This window comes from Schistocerca cancellata, chromosome 8 (genome assembly GCF_023864275.1).
Source record: "Schistocerca cancellata isolate TAMUIC-IGC-003103 chromosome 8, iqSchCanc2.1, whole genome shotgun sequence".
Taxonomy (NCBI): Eukaryota; Metazoa; Arthropoda; class Insecta; order Orthoptera; family Acrididae; genus Schistocerca; species Schistocerca cancellata.
Window position 1 is genome coordinate 160,503,885 of NC_064633.1, and position 18,083 is coordinate 160,521,967.

Here is an 18,083-nt window from a genome sequence, read left to right on the forward strand (position 1 = left end):
CCAAAGAGGCTCTCATTTTTTTAAGCTCTTACAGAACAAAGCCAACTGAGTCTAAACACCCTGCCAAGCTTCTGCCTGGCCATCAGCCAGAAGTGCAGCTCAACCTCTTGCTGGAGGTGTCCCCCCCCCCCCCCCCAATGGTGCCAGTAGTGTCACTGTTTGTGCCTAGCACAGCAGCCTGCACCAGGGCATTTGGACAATACCCTTACTGGATTCCGTCCATTATTTAAAGCTTGCACAGTCTTCATAATTAGACTGATGGTACACCACCAGAACTAGTTGCATCCCAGAGCAGGCCCAGGGCCCCTGCCTTGGAACATGGGCTTGATGCGCCATTCACCATTGGCCGTAGCTGCTCCACTCCGTGGCTATGCAGGCACTGGGTTGTGCTTTCCTACCCCAGCCCAGTGGTTGGCCTTCATCAGCACCAATAGAGGCTTTACTTCTTGCGGCAGATGCCAGCACCTCCCACTGCACTGAGCAGGCACTGCTGCCAGGCAGGACAGATGCTGGGCAGGACAGATGCCGGGCCTCCACCGCCATAACCTCTCCTCCTGTCTGCCACAATCTTGCTGCCCATGCCGACACCCCTCATCGTGACCTCCAGTGTCCAAAGGGCTTCCACCCCCATTGTCACCAATCCTATGCACCAGTCATCTCAGGCTCTGTAGCTGGTGGGGGTGCCCTGTTCCCACTCACTTTCACCCATACGCGCTGGTCAGACAGATTGGGAACTTCTCGCATATTTGGATGCCTCCCCACCAACATGGATGTCTCTTCAGTCACAGCATCAGCCTGGTCTTTCCTGCAGTGAGGAAAGAGTAATGTAGTAACTAGCTGGTTAGTACACCTACTGCCCACAATGGTCGTAAGTTGGGAAACTATGGAAAGTGTAGTGTAAACTGACATTCAAACTGTGCACCCGCATCTGCCAGAGGTGGTTGCTAATGGCAACCTGGTCATCGATCATTGTCACATAGTCCACCGTAAACATGCAGCACTACACCACCAGCACCTGTTCGGGATAATATCTTTATAAGGACATGCACAGGCCTCCAGGCTCTAAGTTGTTAATGTTTTTGGTGACATGTAAATACCTTCACTGTATTCTTGTTATCACTTCATGACCCAGTACATTGTATCTCTTTGGCAATTGTGTGTTTCCTTGTGTTCCTAGTTACAACACTATGCTCTGCAAATATTCTGTTAAGGTTTGCAATTATCTGAATGGAATATGAGAGACACCCTGGATTACCTTACGTGTAGTAGGATGTTTTCCAATAACTGAGGCACCATATCTGTTCGGAACTGTAGATATTTGTGGCTATTAGGCCTATCAATAAAACAGGGCTTGAAGTTGAGATTCCTAAAAAGCTATGTGATGGGTTACTTGATCAACAAATTTGGCCTCATTATATTAGGTGGACTATTTTCTGTTCGGATCTGGATGTCAGATGGCATGTATAAAGCTCATAAACTAAGTCCATGACCGAGAGTTGTGTTACAGAAAGACTCCTTTTAAAAACACAAGGAGCCTCATATTATGCATATAACACTGTCATATACATCATACTATCAACAGTGCAGGTCAAGCCATAAATTCTTGGCTTGTAGAAAATAAATTGAAGCCAAAGACGAAGTTATTACAATTTCTATGAACCTTTCTTGATAGTACTATTATTTAACTGGATAGCTAAAAAATCTACTCACCAAGTGGCGGCAGAACACCGACATAAAAGACTGATGTGACTGGCAAGCTCTTAGAGCCAAAGGAAAAGAACTGGAGAGGTCTAGCAGAATGGTAGATTTGCCGAAAGTCACCCAGAACTGCGGGTTGTCCCCCCAGGGGGTCCACAACTCTTTTGTGGATACGTGCGTAGCGAGCACGGGACCCCGAGCTAATGTGGCCTTCCTTCCTTTCCGGGCTGCATACCTTCCCTTTCCGCATCCTTCCCCATCCCTATCTTCGCCCCTCCTCCCCTCACCTCTGGCTCTTTCCTTCCCTTTCTCCCCATCTGGGAGTATGGTTTGTGCCTACGTCCGGAGACGGACGCTCGTAAATGTACTGCATTCTTCGCCTTCCTTGCTTTTGTCTTCTTCCTTCCTTTGTCCTTCTCTTTTCCTTACCTCTTCTCTTTCCCTTTTCTCCGCTGCGGCGTTTGAGACCTCTCTTCCTTCCTTTCCCTTTCTCTTTCTTCCTCCCTGTGCGTGTCTGAAGGCCGACCCACGCCCTTCGTGCGTAGCCGGTGACGGGGTAACGCGTAATTCCCCGCCCCGGGTAGACAGGTAGGACACGTACGTACCCCCTGGTAACGGCCAGGCCCAGGGAGGGGTGATTACCCGAGCTGATACCTTCCGAAAATGCCGATTGGTCCCTCCGTCCGTTTGTCGGGAGGTGTGACCTGAGGTGTGAACAATCACCTAAGGCGGGAGTGCCCTCAGAGAGGGCCCCCACAAGGGAGGAGCGCGCCATCGGAGACGCCGGTAATCATGGGGGATTCTTTCGCAATGGTTTCCTCACCTTCCACTAAGTCTGCTCACAAACGTAAGTATACTGAGTCTCAGCCACAGACGATTCTTCCATCGTTGCCACAGTTCCTTGTTGTTTCTCGGTCTGATGAAGGTCACGACTTCTCCACGGTCAACCCTTTCATTATTCAGAAAGGTGTCGACGCAATAGCAGGTCCTGTAAAGTCTTGTTCCAGATTACGGAATGGCACCCTGTTGTTAGAAACACACAGTGCCCTCCAGGCACAAAAATTGCTGCGTACTTCTCTGCTCCACACCTTCCCTGTCCGGGTGGAACCGCACCGTACCTTAAATTCCTCGCGTGGAGTCGTTTATACACGCTCCCTCGATGGATTGTCTGACGAAGAAATTCAGCACTATCTGTCTGACCAGGGCGTAACGGCAGTTCATAGAGTAATGAAACGGGTTGACACAAACATCATTCCAACCCGCACTGTCTTCTTGACATTTGACACAGTTCAACTCCCATCGCAAATCAAAGCTGGCTATGAGATAATTTCCGTTCGCCCTTACGTCCCAAACCCTACGCGTTGCTATCGATGTCAGCGGTTCAATCACACCAGCCAGTCCTGTTCCAATCCAGCCAAATGTGTTACGTGTGGCAAGGATGCCCATGAGGGTGCTTGTCCACCTCCATCCCCTCGCTGCATCAACTGTATGGGTGACCACGCTGCTTCCTCTCGAGATTGCCCCGTTTTTAAGGACGAGAAGCTCATCCAGGAAATAAGGGTGAAGGAAAAGGTGTCGACCTTTGCTGCTCGAAAATTATTCGCCAGTCGCAAGCCCACCGTGCCTCAGACAGGAAAATACAGCACTGTCCTTGCTTCTCCTCGGCCAACAAAGGAGGCGGCCACGCAGACTTGCGACCTCACCTTTAGTACCACGGTCGTCAGATCGGCCAGCGCAAAGATCGCTCGTTCAACCTCACCACTTTCGCCTGCCCACTCTGTGGCTCACCCTTCGTCGGGTTCTGCTACATCTCGAGCCCAAAAGTCGGACGCCAAGTCTTCGAAAAAAGAGCATACTCGTGAAGAGTTTTTACGTACCGCAACTTCACAACCATCGGTTCCTTCTTCATCTAAACCACATTCTTCCAAGAAGGCTACAAAGAAACCCAGTTCCTCTCCTTCTCCGCCAAGGCGTGCCCCCTCTACAGCACCACCTGGCGGAAATCGCCCTCGGCCATCTTCTGTGTCGCCGAGGCGCACTGCTGGTGGCCGGTCAACCGGCCGATCGCTGGTGGCAGGGACTGCTCCTGACCAACCTATGGATCAGGATCTTCTGCCTTCGGCTGAATGCCATTCCATGCTGTCGGTTGCTAGCTCCGAGCAGTCTCTGAGTTGACAGCAACTTCGGTCACATTCCTCCATTTTCCTTTCACCCCATGTCCATTATACACTGGACTATCCGCGGCATTCGAGCCAATCGGGATGAATTGTCGGTCCTCTTACGCTCCTACTCGCCGGTCATCTTCTGTCTTCAGGAAACAAACCTGCGTCCCCATGACCGCTTTGTTCTCCCTCATTTTCAGTCCGTCCGATATGATCTCCCCTCTGTTGAAGGCTCTCCAGCCCATGGAGGACTCATGATTCTTCTCCATGATACTCTCCATTATCACCCAATCCCCTTAAACAGTTCCTTCCAAGCTGTCGCCGTCCGTCTTTCCCTTTCCAGATACACGTTTTCTCTTTGTACTGTATACATTCCATCGTCCACCCCTATGGCACGAGCTGATCTCCTTCATCTTCTTGGTCAGCTTCCACCCCCCTATTTGCTGGTTGGGGACTTCAATGCCCACCACCCGCTTTGGGGATCTCCACATCCTTGTCCACGTGGCTCCATATTGCTAGACGTCTTCCACCAAGCGGATCTAGTTTGCCTCAACACTGGGGTCCCCACATTTTTGTCTGCCTCCACGACAACCTTATCTCATTTGGACCTTGCGGTCGGTACTGTTCCGCTAGCTCGGCGCTTCGAATGGTTCGCCCTTGATGATACACACTCGAGTGACCACGTTCCATGTGTCCTCAGACTGCAGCCTCAACTGCCATATATGCGCCCGCGACGCTGGAAGTTTGCCCAAGCCGATTGGACACTTTTTTCGTCTCTCGCGACATTCGATGACCGTCGCTTTCCCAGCGTCGACGATGAGGTCACACATATTGCCGACGTTATTCTTACAGCTGCGGAACGTTCAATACCACGCACCTCCGAATTGCCCCGGCGCCCCCCAGTTCCTTGGTGGAACGAGGCATGCCGTGATGCAATACGTGAGCGGCGACGTGCTCTTCGCATTTTCCGTCACCATCCTACTTTGGCCAACTGTATCCGCTATAAGCAGCTCCGTGCGCGATGCCGTCGCGTCATCCGCGATAGCAAGAAGGCAAGCTGGAAATTCTTTATTAGCTCATTTAACACCTTCACTCCCTCCTCGGAAGTTTGGAGTCGGCTTCGACGGTTCTCAGGCGCGCCTAGTTTCTCCCCGGTTTCTGGGCTCACTGTCGCGCATGATACCTTAGTGGACCCCGTCGCAATTTCTAACTCGTTGGGTCAGCACTTTGCTGAGATTTCGAGCTCTTCACATTACCCGCCAGCGTTTCTCCCGAAGAAACGTGCAGCGGAAGTGCGACCTCTTGCTTTCTCCTCTCAAAATCACGAAAGCTACAATACTGTTTTCTCCATGCGGGAACTCCAACATGCCCTCTCATCTTCTCGCTCCTCCGCCCCGGGACCGGATGGTATCCATGTCCAAATGTTGCTGCATTTATCAACCCCTAGTCTGCGTTACCTCCTTCGCCTTTATAATCGAATTTGGACCGACAGTACCTTTCCCAAACGGTGGCGGGAAGCTATTGTCGTTCCCGTTCCGAAACCTGGAAAGGACAAACATCTCCCCTCTAGCTATCGCCCCATTTCTCTCACGAGTAGTGTCTGTAAGGTTTTGGAGCGTATGGTGAATTACCGTTTAGCTTGGTGGCTAGAATCCCGCAGTCTTTTAACACCAGCCCAATGCGGATTTCGGAAGCATCGTTCTGCCGTTGACCATCTTGTTGCTCTTTACACTTACATCATGAACAATTTTCTCCAGAAACGCCAAACGGTAGCAATATTTTTTGATCTGGAGAGAGCATACGATACCTGTTGGAGGACAGGCATCCTCCGCACACTGTTCTCTTGGGGCTTTCGAGGCCGGCTGCCCCTTTTTCTTCGCGAATTTATGGCAGAGCGCACTTTTGGGTGCGGGTGAACACTACTCTCTCCCGTACTTTCTCCCAAGAAAACGGGGTACCCCAGGGATCCGTGCTGAGTGTTGTACTATTTGCCATCGCCATAAATCCAATTATGGACCCTCCTGATGTCTCGGGCTCCCTCTTTGTGGACGATTTTGCGATCTACTACAGCTCTCAACGGACCAGCCTTCTTGAACGACGTCTTCAAGGATGTCTCGATCGCCTCCACTCGTGGAGCATCGAAACTGGCTTCCGTTTCTCACCCAGTAAGACCGTTTGTGTCAATTTTTGGCGACGTAAGGAGTTTCTTCCGCCCTCCTTACATCTAGGTCCTGTCAACCTTCCGTTTTCAGACGTCGCTAAATTCTTGGGTCTTATGTTTGACAGAAAACTAAGCTGGTCCTCCCACGTTTCCTATCTTTCGGCTCGCTGTCTGCGATCGCTTAACACCCTCCGTGTCCTGAATGGTACCTCCTGGGGAGCGGACCGAGTGGTCCTTCTCCGCCTCTATCGCGCCTTAGTGCGCTCGAAATTGGATTATGGAAGCATAGTCTACTCCTCTGCTCGGCCGTCTATTCTTCGGCGTCTCGACTCTATCCACCACCGTGGATTACGTTTAGTGTCTGGAGCTTTTTACACTAGCCCTGTGGAAAGCCTTTATGCTGAGACTGCTGAACCTCCGCTGTCCAATCGGCGGGCAGTACTCCTGAGTCGTTATGCTAGCCATCTGTCTTCCATGCCTACTAATCCAGCCCATGACCTTTTTTTCGACGCCTCCTTTGATGTAGGGTATGCAGGCCGCTCCTCTTCCCTACTACCCCCGGGAGTCCGCTTCCGTCAACTGCTCCATTCTCTTTCCTTCCGCTTTCCTAAAACCTTCTGGACAACTTGGGGTACAGCACCGCCTTGGCTCCGTCCCCGGATCTGCCTGCTCCGTGACCTTTGTCAATTTCCCAAGGATGGTACCCCTACACTTGTTTATCGTCGGGCATTTGCTGCTCTATGTGCAGCAATGACGGAGGCCACATTTATTTACACCGACGGCTCGAAAACATCGTTAGGTGTAGGGAGTGCTTATATTGTTGGCGACACCCCAAATCAATTTCGGCTTCCCGACCAGTGTTCGGTTTATACTGCGGAGCTTTACGCTGTTCTCCAGGCTGTCCACTACATCCGCCGCCATCAGCGGATACAGTACGTAATCTGCTCAGATTCTCTCAGCTCTCTCCTCAGTCTCCAAGCTCTTTACCCTGTGCACCCTCTGGTCCACCAGATTCAGGACTGTCTGCGCTTGCTCCACCTGAGGGGCGTCTCGGTGGCGTTCCTCTGGCTCCCGGGACACGCTGGTATCTGTGGGAATGAGGCGGCTGATATAGCGGCCAAGGCCGCAGTCTCTCTTCCTCGGCCAGCTATTCGGTCGCTTCCCTTCACCGATCTACGGAGCGGTTTATGTCGCCAAGTTGCTCATTTATGGCATGCGCATTGGTCGGCACTTCCCTGTAATAAATTGCGGGAAGTGAAAGCCCTTCCTTGCGCTTGGACCTCTTCCTCCCGAACGCGTCGTCGGGAGGAGGTAATTTTAGCTAGACTCCGGATAGGGCACTGTCGTTTTAGCCATCGACATCTTTTAAGCGGCGATCCTCCCCCACTCTGTCCCCACTGCTCTCAGCTGTGGACGGTAAGACACGTTTTAATTGAATGCCCCTATTTTAATCCGTTACGCTCCCGTCTACAGCTATCGCCTGATCTATCGTCGATTTTAGCAGATGACACGCGCTCCGCCGACCGCGTTCTCCAGTTTATTAGTGACAGTGAAATGGCGTCAGTCATTTGACCCTTTTTTTGGGGATAATCACCCCCTTCCTGTAGTGGATTTTTAAGCATTCTTCTATTTTTAGTTTCTCAAATTTTCTGACTTTGTTCCCATTGCTGCTGGTTTTAAAATTCGGTTTTTTACTGTCTTAAGTCACGGGCTGGGCGCTAATGACCTTAGCAGTTTTGCGCCCTAAAACCACAAAAAAAAAAAAAAAAAAAAAAAAAAAAAAAAAAAACTGCGGGTCAGGAGAGACTTACCACACGGAAAGAGAAGGAAAGTAAGATACATAGGATGATGCTATATGTATAATATCAGTCTCCTTGTGTTCTACACATTGCTTTGGTTGTGTGACTCAAGGTCGTGGACCTAGATTCTGAGTGCCAATGACTAATATCCATTTCTCTCAGTAGCATGGGTTGTCAACTGGTCAGTAGTGCACATTGTGGAGATTGATCTGCATCTATCTGCAACAGTCAAGGACACTCACGGCTTTGGACTTCGAATAGTAAAACACAGCTATGGTTTCTTAACAAATGTCGTCACAGAAACAGACTGTAGAGAGGCAGCAAGGAAAGTTCAGCCACTAACAATAGCATGGTGCAGACCACAGATCCTCAGAATGCCCCATCAACAACTTGACTATGAGACAGACAGACATGGATGCAATGTTGGCACTTACGAAAAGACTCAATCCTGCACCATCATCATAGGGCATTCCTGTCTGTCACATGAGCGGCGTCAAACAGGCAGTTGCAAGCTCTAAAATGAAACAGTGGATGAAATAAGGCATGAAACAAGCCATATTCTCACAAAAGCCAAGTTATCACCGCCCAACATGACCATGGCTGAGCGCAATGGCCTGCAAGTGCTATACAATGATGAAAGCATTGTAATCTTTCCTGCTGACAAGGGAATGCAGCCATAATTATGGAATAGGCACATTATGATATGAAGATCTGTGTGGTACTGGACAAAGATGATTATCGGAAACTCCCACACAACCCAGCATCTGAACTTCTAAAGCACTCTTCAGTGGAAGACAGTGTGGTCAAGAAACTTGCCTGACCGGCATCTCGACCACAAATTGCTTATGCTTTACCGAAGGTCCGCAAGGATGGGACATCATTCTGCCTCATTGTATCCACCGTTGGTTCACCAGCATATAAGCTGGCAAAGTACTTGGCCAATCTTCTCACTCCACATGTGGGGCACTGCAAACATCATACTAAAAAAATCAACAGGTTCTATCAGGCAAATTAACCGTCTTTGACTTAGTGAAGGTGACATTATGGTCAGTTTCAATGTGGTGGCACTGTTTACAAATTTGCCTGTCTGAGACTATTTGTACCTAGTATCCCAGCTCTTTGTAAGTGGTGTGGTTGAGCTATTTAGGCACACTCTTAAGTCGCCTTTTTTACTGCACAAGTATGATCAGATGGATGGTGTTGCAATGATTGGCCCATTAGCTCTAGCTTTTACAAACCTCTTCATAGAGAATTTTGAAGATATTGCCTTGCCTTAGATATGGCACCATTAAAGCCTAGTTGTTTCTCTCAATATGTTGATGGCACATTCATCATTTGGCTCCACAGATGTGAGAAACTTGACAAGTTCTTGGAACGTCTCAACAGCATTGACAGTAACATCCATAGAGACAGAAAAAGACAATGCATTGCTCTTCCTTGATGTCCTGGTCCAACACAAACAAAATGGATGCCTTGGCAACAGTGTCTATATAAAACCCACCACCACCAATCTCTACTTGCATGCCATCATCACCTGGCACAGAAGCGCACTGTTTTACAAACACTGGTGCACCGTGCAAGAATGATATCAGATGTTGATAAACTGTCCCATGAGCTATACCATCAACACAAGGCCTTCAGGAACAGTGGCTATGAGTCTACCAAATAAATTAAGTGATTTCAAGTAAGACTCACAATAAGACCACCAACAATGAGTAGGAAAAGAAACTTGCTTTCCAAGGCTCTATGTCAGCCACAATAAACCACTTGCTGAAAAGACAAGATGAAATTGATCTCTAGGCCTCCAGCAAAGTCATCAATCATCAATCACAGCAGGTCTCAGAACAACTGGGGTCTACAAGATACCTGGCGAGTGTGGCCTGTCTAACACTGGACAAACAGTACGCACTGTGGAAAATTGCAGGAAATGGTACGAGAGGTATTATCACCTATGCTACGCCAAGAAATCCAAAATTTTCACTGAACATCTGTCATGGCTCACACTAAGGGCTTCTGGGATTGTTTAATTAGAGAAGCCATTAAAATAAACACCACCAATAACACCTAAATAGAGGCAGTGGCCTGCAGTTCAGCATGGCATGTGATCCACAGCTGAAGCAGGCACATCAGATGCACAGTTAACATATGCCCGTATATGGCAATGCGACAGGCATCAGTGACATCACAGCCAGTAGCTAATGTATATGAGGGGTGTACCAGCAGCCTGCTGGCAGTCATACTACTTGAAAATGGCCATGGAGTGCGTGGCTGAAAGCTTGTGTAATTTATCACTTGAGACAGCTGGAAACCAGAGAATTTTTAATGCAGTGATGGGTATAGCTCCATCTATTAAAAAAGCAGTTGGTGTAATAATTCGGCTACTGTAAAAATTAAAAATTTGTCATAAAGTTAGCCACATTGTTCATTGTTCTCAGCAAAAACTGTTCCTTGATATATTTAACTATGCCAGCTAGGATGCTATGGTAGCTTGCCTTAGCTGCCTCACCCTTGCATACAAATTCAACTTAAGTTACTGCATCGAAAGTATGATGATGCAGTCCACCACAGAAAAGCCACCTTCCAAATGCCCATATCAGGTGATGGGTTCTTGACTGGTACCATAGTTAAAAATTTCTCAAAAGCAGTTCTAACAGTGGAAGCTAAACCACTGTACAAGATTTGTTTCTGCTTGATCATTCCCACTGTCTGTCCCAACTTGCCTCCCCCCCCCCCCCCCCAAAAAAGATAGTAATTATAGTAACAATTTCCTCATTTCTGCCATATAGTCACCACACATCATGTCTAATGGTTCTGAGACACTTGTGATGTTGTCTCTCTTCCAGCTAGGACATTATTTTTTAAAATCTGTTGTAGATAAAACTAGCATGCCACACAACTGAGAAATACACTGATTTAGGTACCCAGGAGATTGGTTGTTATATGATGCTTTTCTAATTTGTTTATACTTCTTCATGGACTACCCCTTATTTTTATTCAATTCTACAAAACGTAAACTGTCTGAAATTTAGGCTCAATAAGGTATGGGTTAAGTGGTGCACCAGGCCAAAAAAGGAAACAATCAACTTTGCAAAACATTGTTAGCATGACAAATTCATTCATTACTAATGTAAGTAGGGCTTTTACTTCAGTCTCCTTAACTGAACGTGTTTTCAAGTCACAAATCACATTGATCAGGTGACATAATGGGTCAGTGGCCCAAAGTCAGGCAGTGAGAAGGCAGAGTGAGCAGGGCTGTTTCTTCTTATAACCTAACATGCTGCACCTCTGTCATCTTTAAATTTCGAGAGAAGGTAGGCAGTCGTAGTTAAGACATTCATTATGGGAGATAATTTGTTTGCTTCCAGTTATTTTATGCTAATGAAACCAGAGCAAACTGCCACAAGTGTTAATGAACTCCTACTATTTGTGAATATCATTTGAACAGGTAATTCAGTACATAAAAGGAGATGAAACTCTAATAGTAGTGGGGTATTGGGATGTGGTTGTAAGGGAAAGAATAGAATAATTGGTTACAGGAGTATATGGGCTTGGTAGTAGGAATGAGAAATGAGAAACACTAATTGAGTTCTGCAATAAATTTCAGATGGTATTAGTGAATATTCTGCTCAAGAATCACAAGAGGATGAGGTATACTTGGAAAATGCCAGGACATATGGGAAGATATCAGCCAGATTACATCATGGTCAGGCAGAGATTCTGAAATCAGATATTGGATTGTAAGGTGTACCCAGGGGCAGATATAGACTCAAATCACAATTTAGTAATGCTGTAAAGTAGATTGAAGTCCAAGAGACTATCCAGCAAGAATCAATGCACTAAGAAGTGGGATACAGAAAGACTAAGGAATGAAGAGACACGCTTGAAGTTCTCGGAGGCTATAGATGCTGTGATAATGAATAGCTCAGAAGGGAGTTCAGATGAAGAGGAATCGACATCTCTAAAAAGGGCAATCATGGAAGTTATCATGGAAGTTGGGTATAAAAACATAGGTACAAGAAAGGCAACTGCAAAGAAACCATGGGTAACAGATGAAATACTTCAGCTGATTGTAAAAAAAAGTAAGCACAAAAATGTTCAGGGAGATTCAGGAACACAGAAATTAATGTCATTTGAGAATGAAATAAATAGGAAATGCAGGGAAGCTACGGCAAAATGGCTGCATGAATAAGTGAAGTAATAGAAAAAGAAATGATCATTCGAAGGATGGACTCAGCATATAGAAAAGTCAGATCAACCTTTGGTGAAATTAAAAGCACGAGTGCTAACATTAAGAGTGCAATGGTAATTCCATTGTTGAATGTAGAGGAGACTATGAATTGATGGAAAGACTACATGAAAGACCTCTTTGTGGGAGAAGACTTGGCTGATGACGTGACAGAAGGAGAAACAGGAGTAGAGTCGACAGGGAAGAGATGGGGGACCCAGTATTTGAATCAGAATTTAAAAGAGTGTTGGAAGACTTAACATCAAATCAGGCAGAAGGGATAGATAAAATTTCATCAGAATTTCTAAAATAATTGTGGGAAGTGGCAACAAAGTGACTATTCGTACTGGTGTGTAGGGTGTGAGAGACTGGTGATACACCATCAGACTTACGGAAAATCGTCATCCACAGAATTCAGAGCATTGGAAGAGCAGACATGTGCAAAAAACTATCACACAGCCAGCCTAACAGCTCATGCATTCAAGTGCTCACAAGAATAACATACAGAAGAAAGGAAACAAAAATCGAGGATCTGCTAAGTGATAATCAGTTCAGCTTTACAAAAGGTAAAGGCACCAGAGAGGCATTTCTGATGCGGTTGATAATGGAAGCAAGACTGAACAAAAATCACGCCAAATCCATAGGAGTTGTTGACCTGTAAAAAGCATTTCACAATGTAAAATGGTGCAAGATGTTGGAAATTTTGAGAAAAAGAGGGGTAAGCTGTAAGAGAAGATGAGTAACACACAATATGCACAAGAACCAAGAGAGAACAATAAAACTGGAAAACCAAAAATGAAGTGCTGTCTATAAATTGAAGAAGCAATGAGGGAAACAAAGAAAAGGTTAAAGAGTGGGATTAAAATTCAGGGTGAAAGAATATTGATGATAAGATACACTGGTGACATTGCTATCCTCAGTGATCACAAAGAAGAATTAAGACGCGTAGAATGGAACGAAGAGTCTAATTACTTCAAAACATGGATTGAGAGTAAACGAAAGAAAGAAAGATGTAATGAGAAGTAGCAGAAATGAGAACAGCGAGAAACTTAACATCAGAATTGGGGATCACCAAGTAGATGAACTTAAGGACTTCTGATATCTAGGCAATAAAATAACCCATGGTGGATGGAGCACAGATGATGTAAAAAGCAAAGTAGCATTGGCAAAAAGGCATTCCTTGTAAAGAGAAGTCTATTAGTATTAAACATAGGTCTTAATTTGAGAAAGAAATTTCTGAGAGAGTAAGTATGGAACACTGCACAAAGAAAAACTGCAACACGAAAATTAAGCATCACCCTGGCACTCAGTTTTGTCACTCAAAAAAATTAATAATATCTGGAATGAAATTTCCACTCTACTGCAGTGCGTGCGTGCGCTGATGTGAAACTTCCTGGCAGGTTAAAACTGCGTGCGAGACTTGAGACTCGAACTTGGGACCTTTGCCTTTCATGGGCAAGTGGAAGGTAGGAGACGAGCTACCAGAATTGAAGCAGTGAGGACGAGTCATGAGTTGTGCTTGGATAGCTCAGTTGGTAGAGAACTTTCTCACGAAAGACAAAGGTCCCAAGTTTGTCTTGGTCTGGCACACAGTTTTAACCTGCCAGGAAGTTTTAATAATTTCTAGTACAAATTCAGTTACTTCCTCAAAATGAGTGTGGCCTCAATTGCCTGAGACTGCAGTCGTGCGTGCGCGTGCGCCAGGAAAAGAAACTAAATAATTATTGCAGAGTTAACTTTGAGGAGCAGCTGGTGCCAATCAAATGGATATTTTACAAAGAAAATATCGATGTAGTTTTAAGTAAAATATCTAAAAGAAATTTTAAATTAAAATAATACACTGAGGTGACAAAAGTCATGGTATACCTCCTAATATAATGTTGGACCTCATTTTGCCCTGCATAGTGCAGCAAATCAATATGTATGGACTCAACAAGACATTGGAAGTCCTCTGCAGAAATATCGATCCATGCTGCCTCTATAGCCATCCATAATTGTGAAAGGTTGCCGGTGCAGGAGTGTTTGCACAAACTAACCGCTTGATTATGCCCCATAAATATTTGTTGGGATTAATGTTGGGCGATCTGGGTGGCCAAACCATTCACTCAAACTTTCCAGAATGTTCTCCAAACCGATCAAGAAAAATTGTGGCCGAGTTACAGGAAGCATTTTCATACATATAAATTCCATTATTGTTTGGGAACATGGAAGTCGATGAATGGCTGTAAATGGTCTCCAAGTAACTGAACATGCCATTATGGAGCCACTGTCAGCTAGCACAGTGCCTTGGGTCCATGGCTTCATGGAGTCTGCACCACACTTGAACCATACTGTCTGCTTTTACCAACAGAATCAGGACTCACCTGACCAGGCCACAGTTTCCCAGTCATCTAGGCAAAAACACTCACATTGGTCATCTGCTGCCCTAGCCCGTTAATGCCAATCACATGTCCCACATCGATTTCTGCGGTTATTTCATACAGTGTTGCTGGCCTTCTAAGCATTGAGAACTCTACGCAAATGGTGCTGCTCTTGGTTGTTAAATGAAGGCTCTCGTCCTCTTTGTTGTCTGTGGTGAGAGGTAATGCCTGAAATTTGGGATTCTCAGCACACTGTTGACTCTGTGCATCTCAGAATATTGAATTCCCTAACTATTTCTGAAATTTAATGCCCCACGTGTCTAGCTCCAACTACCATTCCACAATCAGATTCTGTTAATTCCTGTCATGTGGCTGTAATCACATCGGAAACCTTTTGATATGGGAGTAAAAATGATAGTTTTCCCAGTGCACTGCCCTTTTATACATTGTACACGCAATACTACTGCCATCTGTATATGTGCCTATCACTATCCCATGGTTTATGTCACCTCATTGTAAAGCTCTTAGTCAAATAACCTTCTCTCGTTACATTTCCCTATTGTCCTAATCTCTACACACTATTCTTAGTGGTCATTGGTGCTATAGCTGTAACACAAGATGAACTTAGTTGTGAAGTTTGGAAGGTAGGAGAGGGAGGTACTAGTGGAAGTAAAGCTGTGAAGACGGGTCATGAGTCGTGCTTGGGTAGGTCAGATGGTAGAGCACTTGCCCAAGAAAGGCAAAGGTCCCGAGTTCGAGTCTCGATGCAAAACACAGTTTTAATCTGCCAGGAAGTTTCATAACAGTGCACACTCTGCCACAGAGTGAACATTTCATTCTGGAACTTACTTCTAGCAGAACTATTTGTAATACTTGATTTATTATTTGAACTTTGGAAGGTAGTATATATTGATCTCATCTACCCCTCCCATCAGTCTGCTAACATTTCTTCAACCGTGTCCTCTTCAGTCACCATTACAATTTGTAGTAAACTTTAGACCAATTCATAGGCTTTAAGATACAATAATTAACTATGGAGTTGATATAGTAATTATTCCTGGAATAAACAGAAAAAGCACTAGTGTTTTCCACATCTGTTAACAATTTAATTGTAGCTCATTTTTATTGTTAAGACTTGTTCTCCTGAGACTTTTGTGGTATCATTATACTCACATAAATGGTCAGGTAAATAATGTAAAGTCAGCATGTTGGCATATTTCACATGAGAAAGTATACTAAAATTGTAAAACTGATTTGCTCCTATCATAACAAGAGATTGCAACTATGATATACAGAACTTGCAAATAACTAAATATATGTTATGATTACTTTTCTTTCCAGTGCACATTAAGGAAGAAGAACTTAGATCAATGGCAGACAAAACCAACAGACATATTAGACTGAGAGAACTGATGATGGAGAACTCTATCAATGCTAATCTAATTGTTATGTAAGTTGTCAACTTTCGTATAAAATTTACAGTAGCACACCAGCTGCTAAATTTATCTTTATAAACAGTTGATGTTGGCTTTGTATGCTGAAATCAATTACCAAAATCGCAATTCTATGATAATGTCGATAATGAAATGAGATTTTTCACAGCCAAAGTTTTGTGTGAGACATGAAAGATTAAAAAAAGGGAGATGTCAAAACAAACAGCAGTAGACTAGATAGAGATGGAAAAGATTCAAAAGCAAGAAAACTGAAAACAAAAAGCAGTCTCAAATAGAAGATATAATAGGAAGCTGATGTAAGGGAAGCCAGACAAGAATCTCAGAAATGTGGCTATACAAAATTAACAGGATAGCAGCAGCAGTAAATGTTTCACCTCACTCATTTGGGAAATTACAAAAACATGGTTAAAATGAAACTGGCCTCCCAAAGGTATATTTGGCCGAAGAGGGGAGGGGTGGGGGTGGGGGGGAGGGGAGGGAGTGTGGCTATTGGTGATGGAATAAGTGTGTCAGAATGTTGCGAGTGGCAGATCACAACTTAATTGTAGCAAAGCGTGTACTGCAACAGGATGCTATGAGATTATAGCACACATCACCAATTCTTCTTCATAGAAATTTGTGAGGTGCTGACAGCTAAAGACTGAAAATGTGGCTTTCTTGTTTGTGACCTTCACTTCTAAAATATGGATGCTCTGAAAAGAGATCAGACACTGAAGGTGCAGTACCAGCTCTCCATTGTAGCTATAAAATTCTTGCCAGTGCTTTTGGCAAAAATGAGCCTACCCATTGCCACAGTCAGTAACATGTAAAATAAAATTGTCTTTACAATACATTAGATTTTCATCAACTTAGAAATATGTAAGAAATGATAGCCTATGAAACATTAAAACAATTATTTGTGTCAGTAACTTTTTATTTTCTCCCACAACACATTTCAGTGGCATACACACCAATCTCCCAGGTAATTCAGTGGATTACACCACAGTTTCATTCACTGGATGTAGCAAGTTGTTTGTTTAGAGTTACATTTCGCTACCAATAATGTATAATCAGCATCTGTTAAGGTGATGACATTAGGACTACAAACTGTATATGATAATAAAGCTACTTACAATATGTTCTAGCTGACAGACCCCAGCGGTTCATCATAAATGTACATTTTCATCTTTAGATGTCTCTCTCACACACAAAACTACTACATAAACAGTCCAGAGGTTGTACAGATAGATACAGTCAAAGAGCATTTATCACTATAGTCGAGACGGCATAAAAAGGACCCTGTCCACACACAGCAGTGTTACCAGCTTTCAACTAAAGAACTGAAAACAATAGCTGTCAAGATAGCCGTGACAACACTGAAGCATTGCCATATACTCGTTTACAAAATCGCATTACATTATTGGTTGAGGTTGGTGCGTGAAGCTGCCATGCCCAAGCCACTTATCAAGTTATGACAACTCAGCTGTAGCTTACATTGTGACTCAAGGTTATAGGTAACAAATGTGCTTAATTCTTTACAACATTTTGCTTAAGAATATAATTATTGCAAAATTAAAAATGTAAAAATAACAAACTCGGTTTTCATTAAGTTTTTTGTGTATTATTAAAGTGTTACCTGTGTTGTCAGAAGTGTGTCCTGTTATCAGTGTGAGTAGCAATGGAAGATTACTAGGGGGAGGAGGGGCGGGGGGGAGTGTTGTACCTAAAAGCATTTACGCATACTTTAAATCGAGTTTAAACAATGGAAAATCCGGATGAATATTGTTAAATCTTGTTTAGAAGCTCCATCCGATCTGATGCTCATACTTTACTGGGCATCCATTGCATTTTATATTGTAAACACCTGATTCAACATGTCTTTGTTAGATTTCATGTTGTGTGGCAGTCTATTACATAATTTATTCCTGATGGGGAAAAAGCAATTCTTGCTTCATATTATTTCCTTACATCGGCAGATTTCTGTAAAATGGTGCCAAAATAGGGAATGCGTATTGTCCTAGTGTCTGACTGGTGTTCTTACTCGTATTTTTGGTGCTATCTATTCCTTTCCTTTCTTAGAGGTATTGTCTAGCTCCTAATTGTTCAAAAAAAGGTATTGTGTATGCAAGCATTCGGAGCCAGTGCCTCCTTCTGGCAGAAGGGTTGAAGAGTAAGGAAGAGGGATGAAGGAAAAGGACTAGAGAGGTTTTCTCTAAACCTGCTCTCTTCTTTCCTTTCATTCTTA

General features: G+C 44.5%; 1 protein-coding gene across 1 annotated transcript in view; it reads left to right on the forward strand.

Annotated features, from left to right (window-relative positions):
* LOC126094817 (bumetanide-sensitive sodium-(potassium)-chloride cotransporter-like) overlaps positions 1 to 18,083 on the forward strand; it is a 275,910-nt gene that overhangs the window by 252,210 nt on the left and 5,617 nt on the right. The window contains exon 18 of the mRNA XM_049909392.1: positions 15,747 to 15,855. Within this exon, the coding sequence (XP_049765349.1) occupies positions 15,747 to 15,855 (109 nt within the window). The remainder of the gene's footprint in view (positions 1 to 15,746; positions 15,856 to 18,083) is intronic.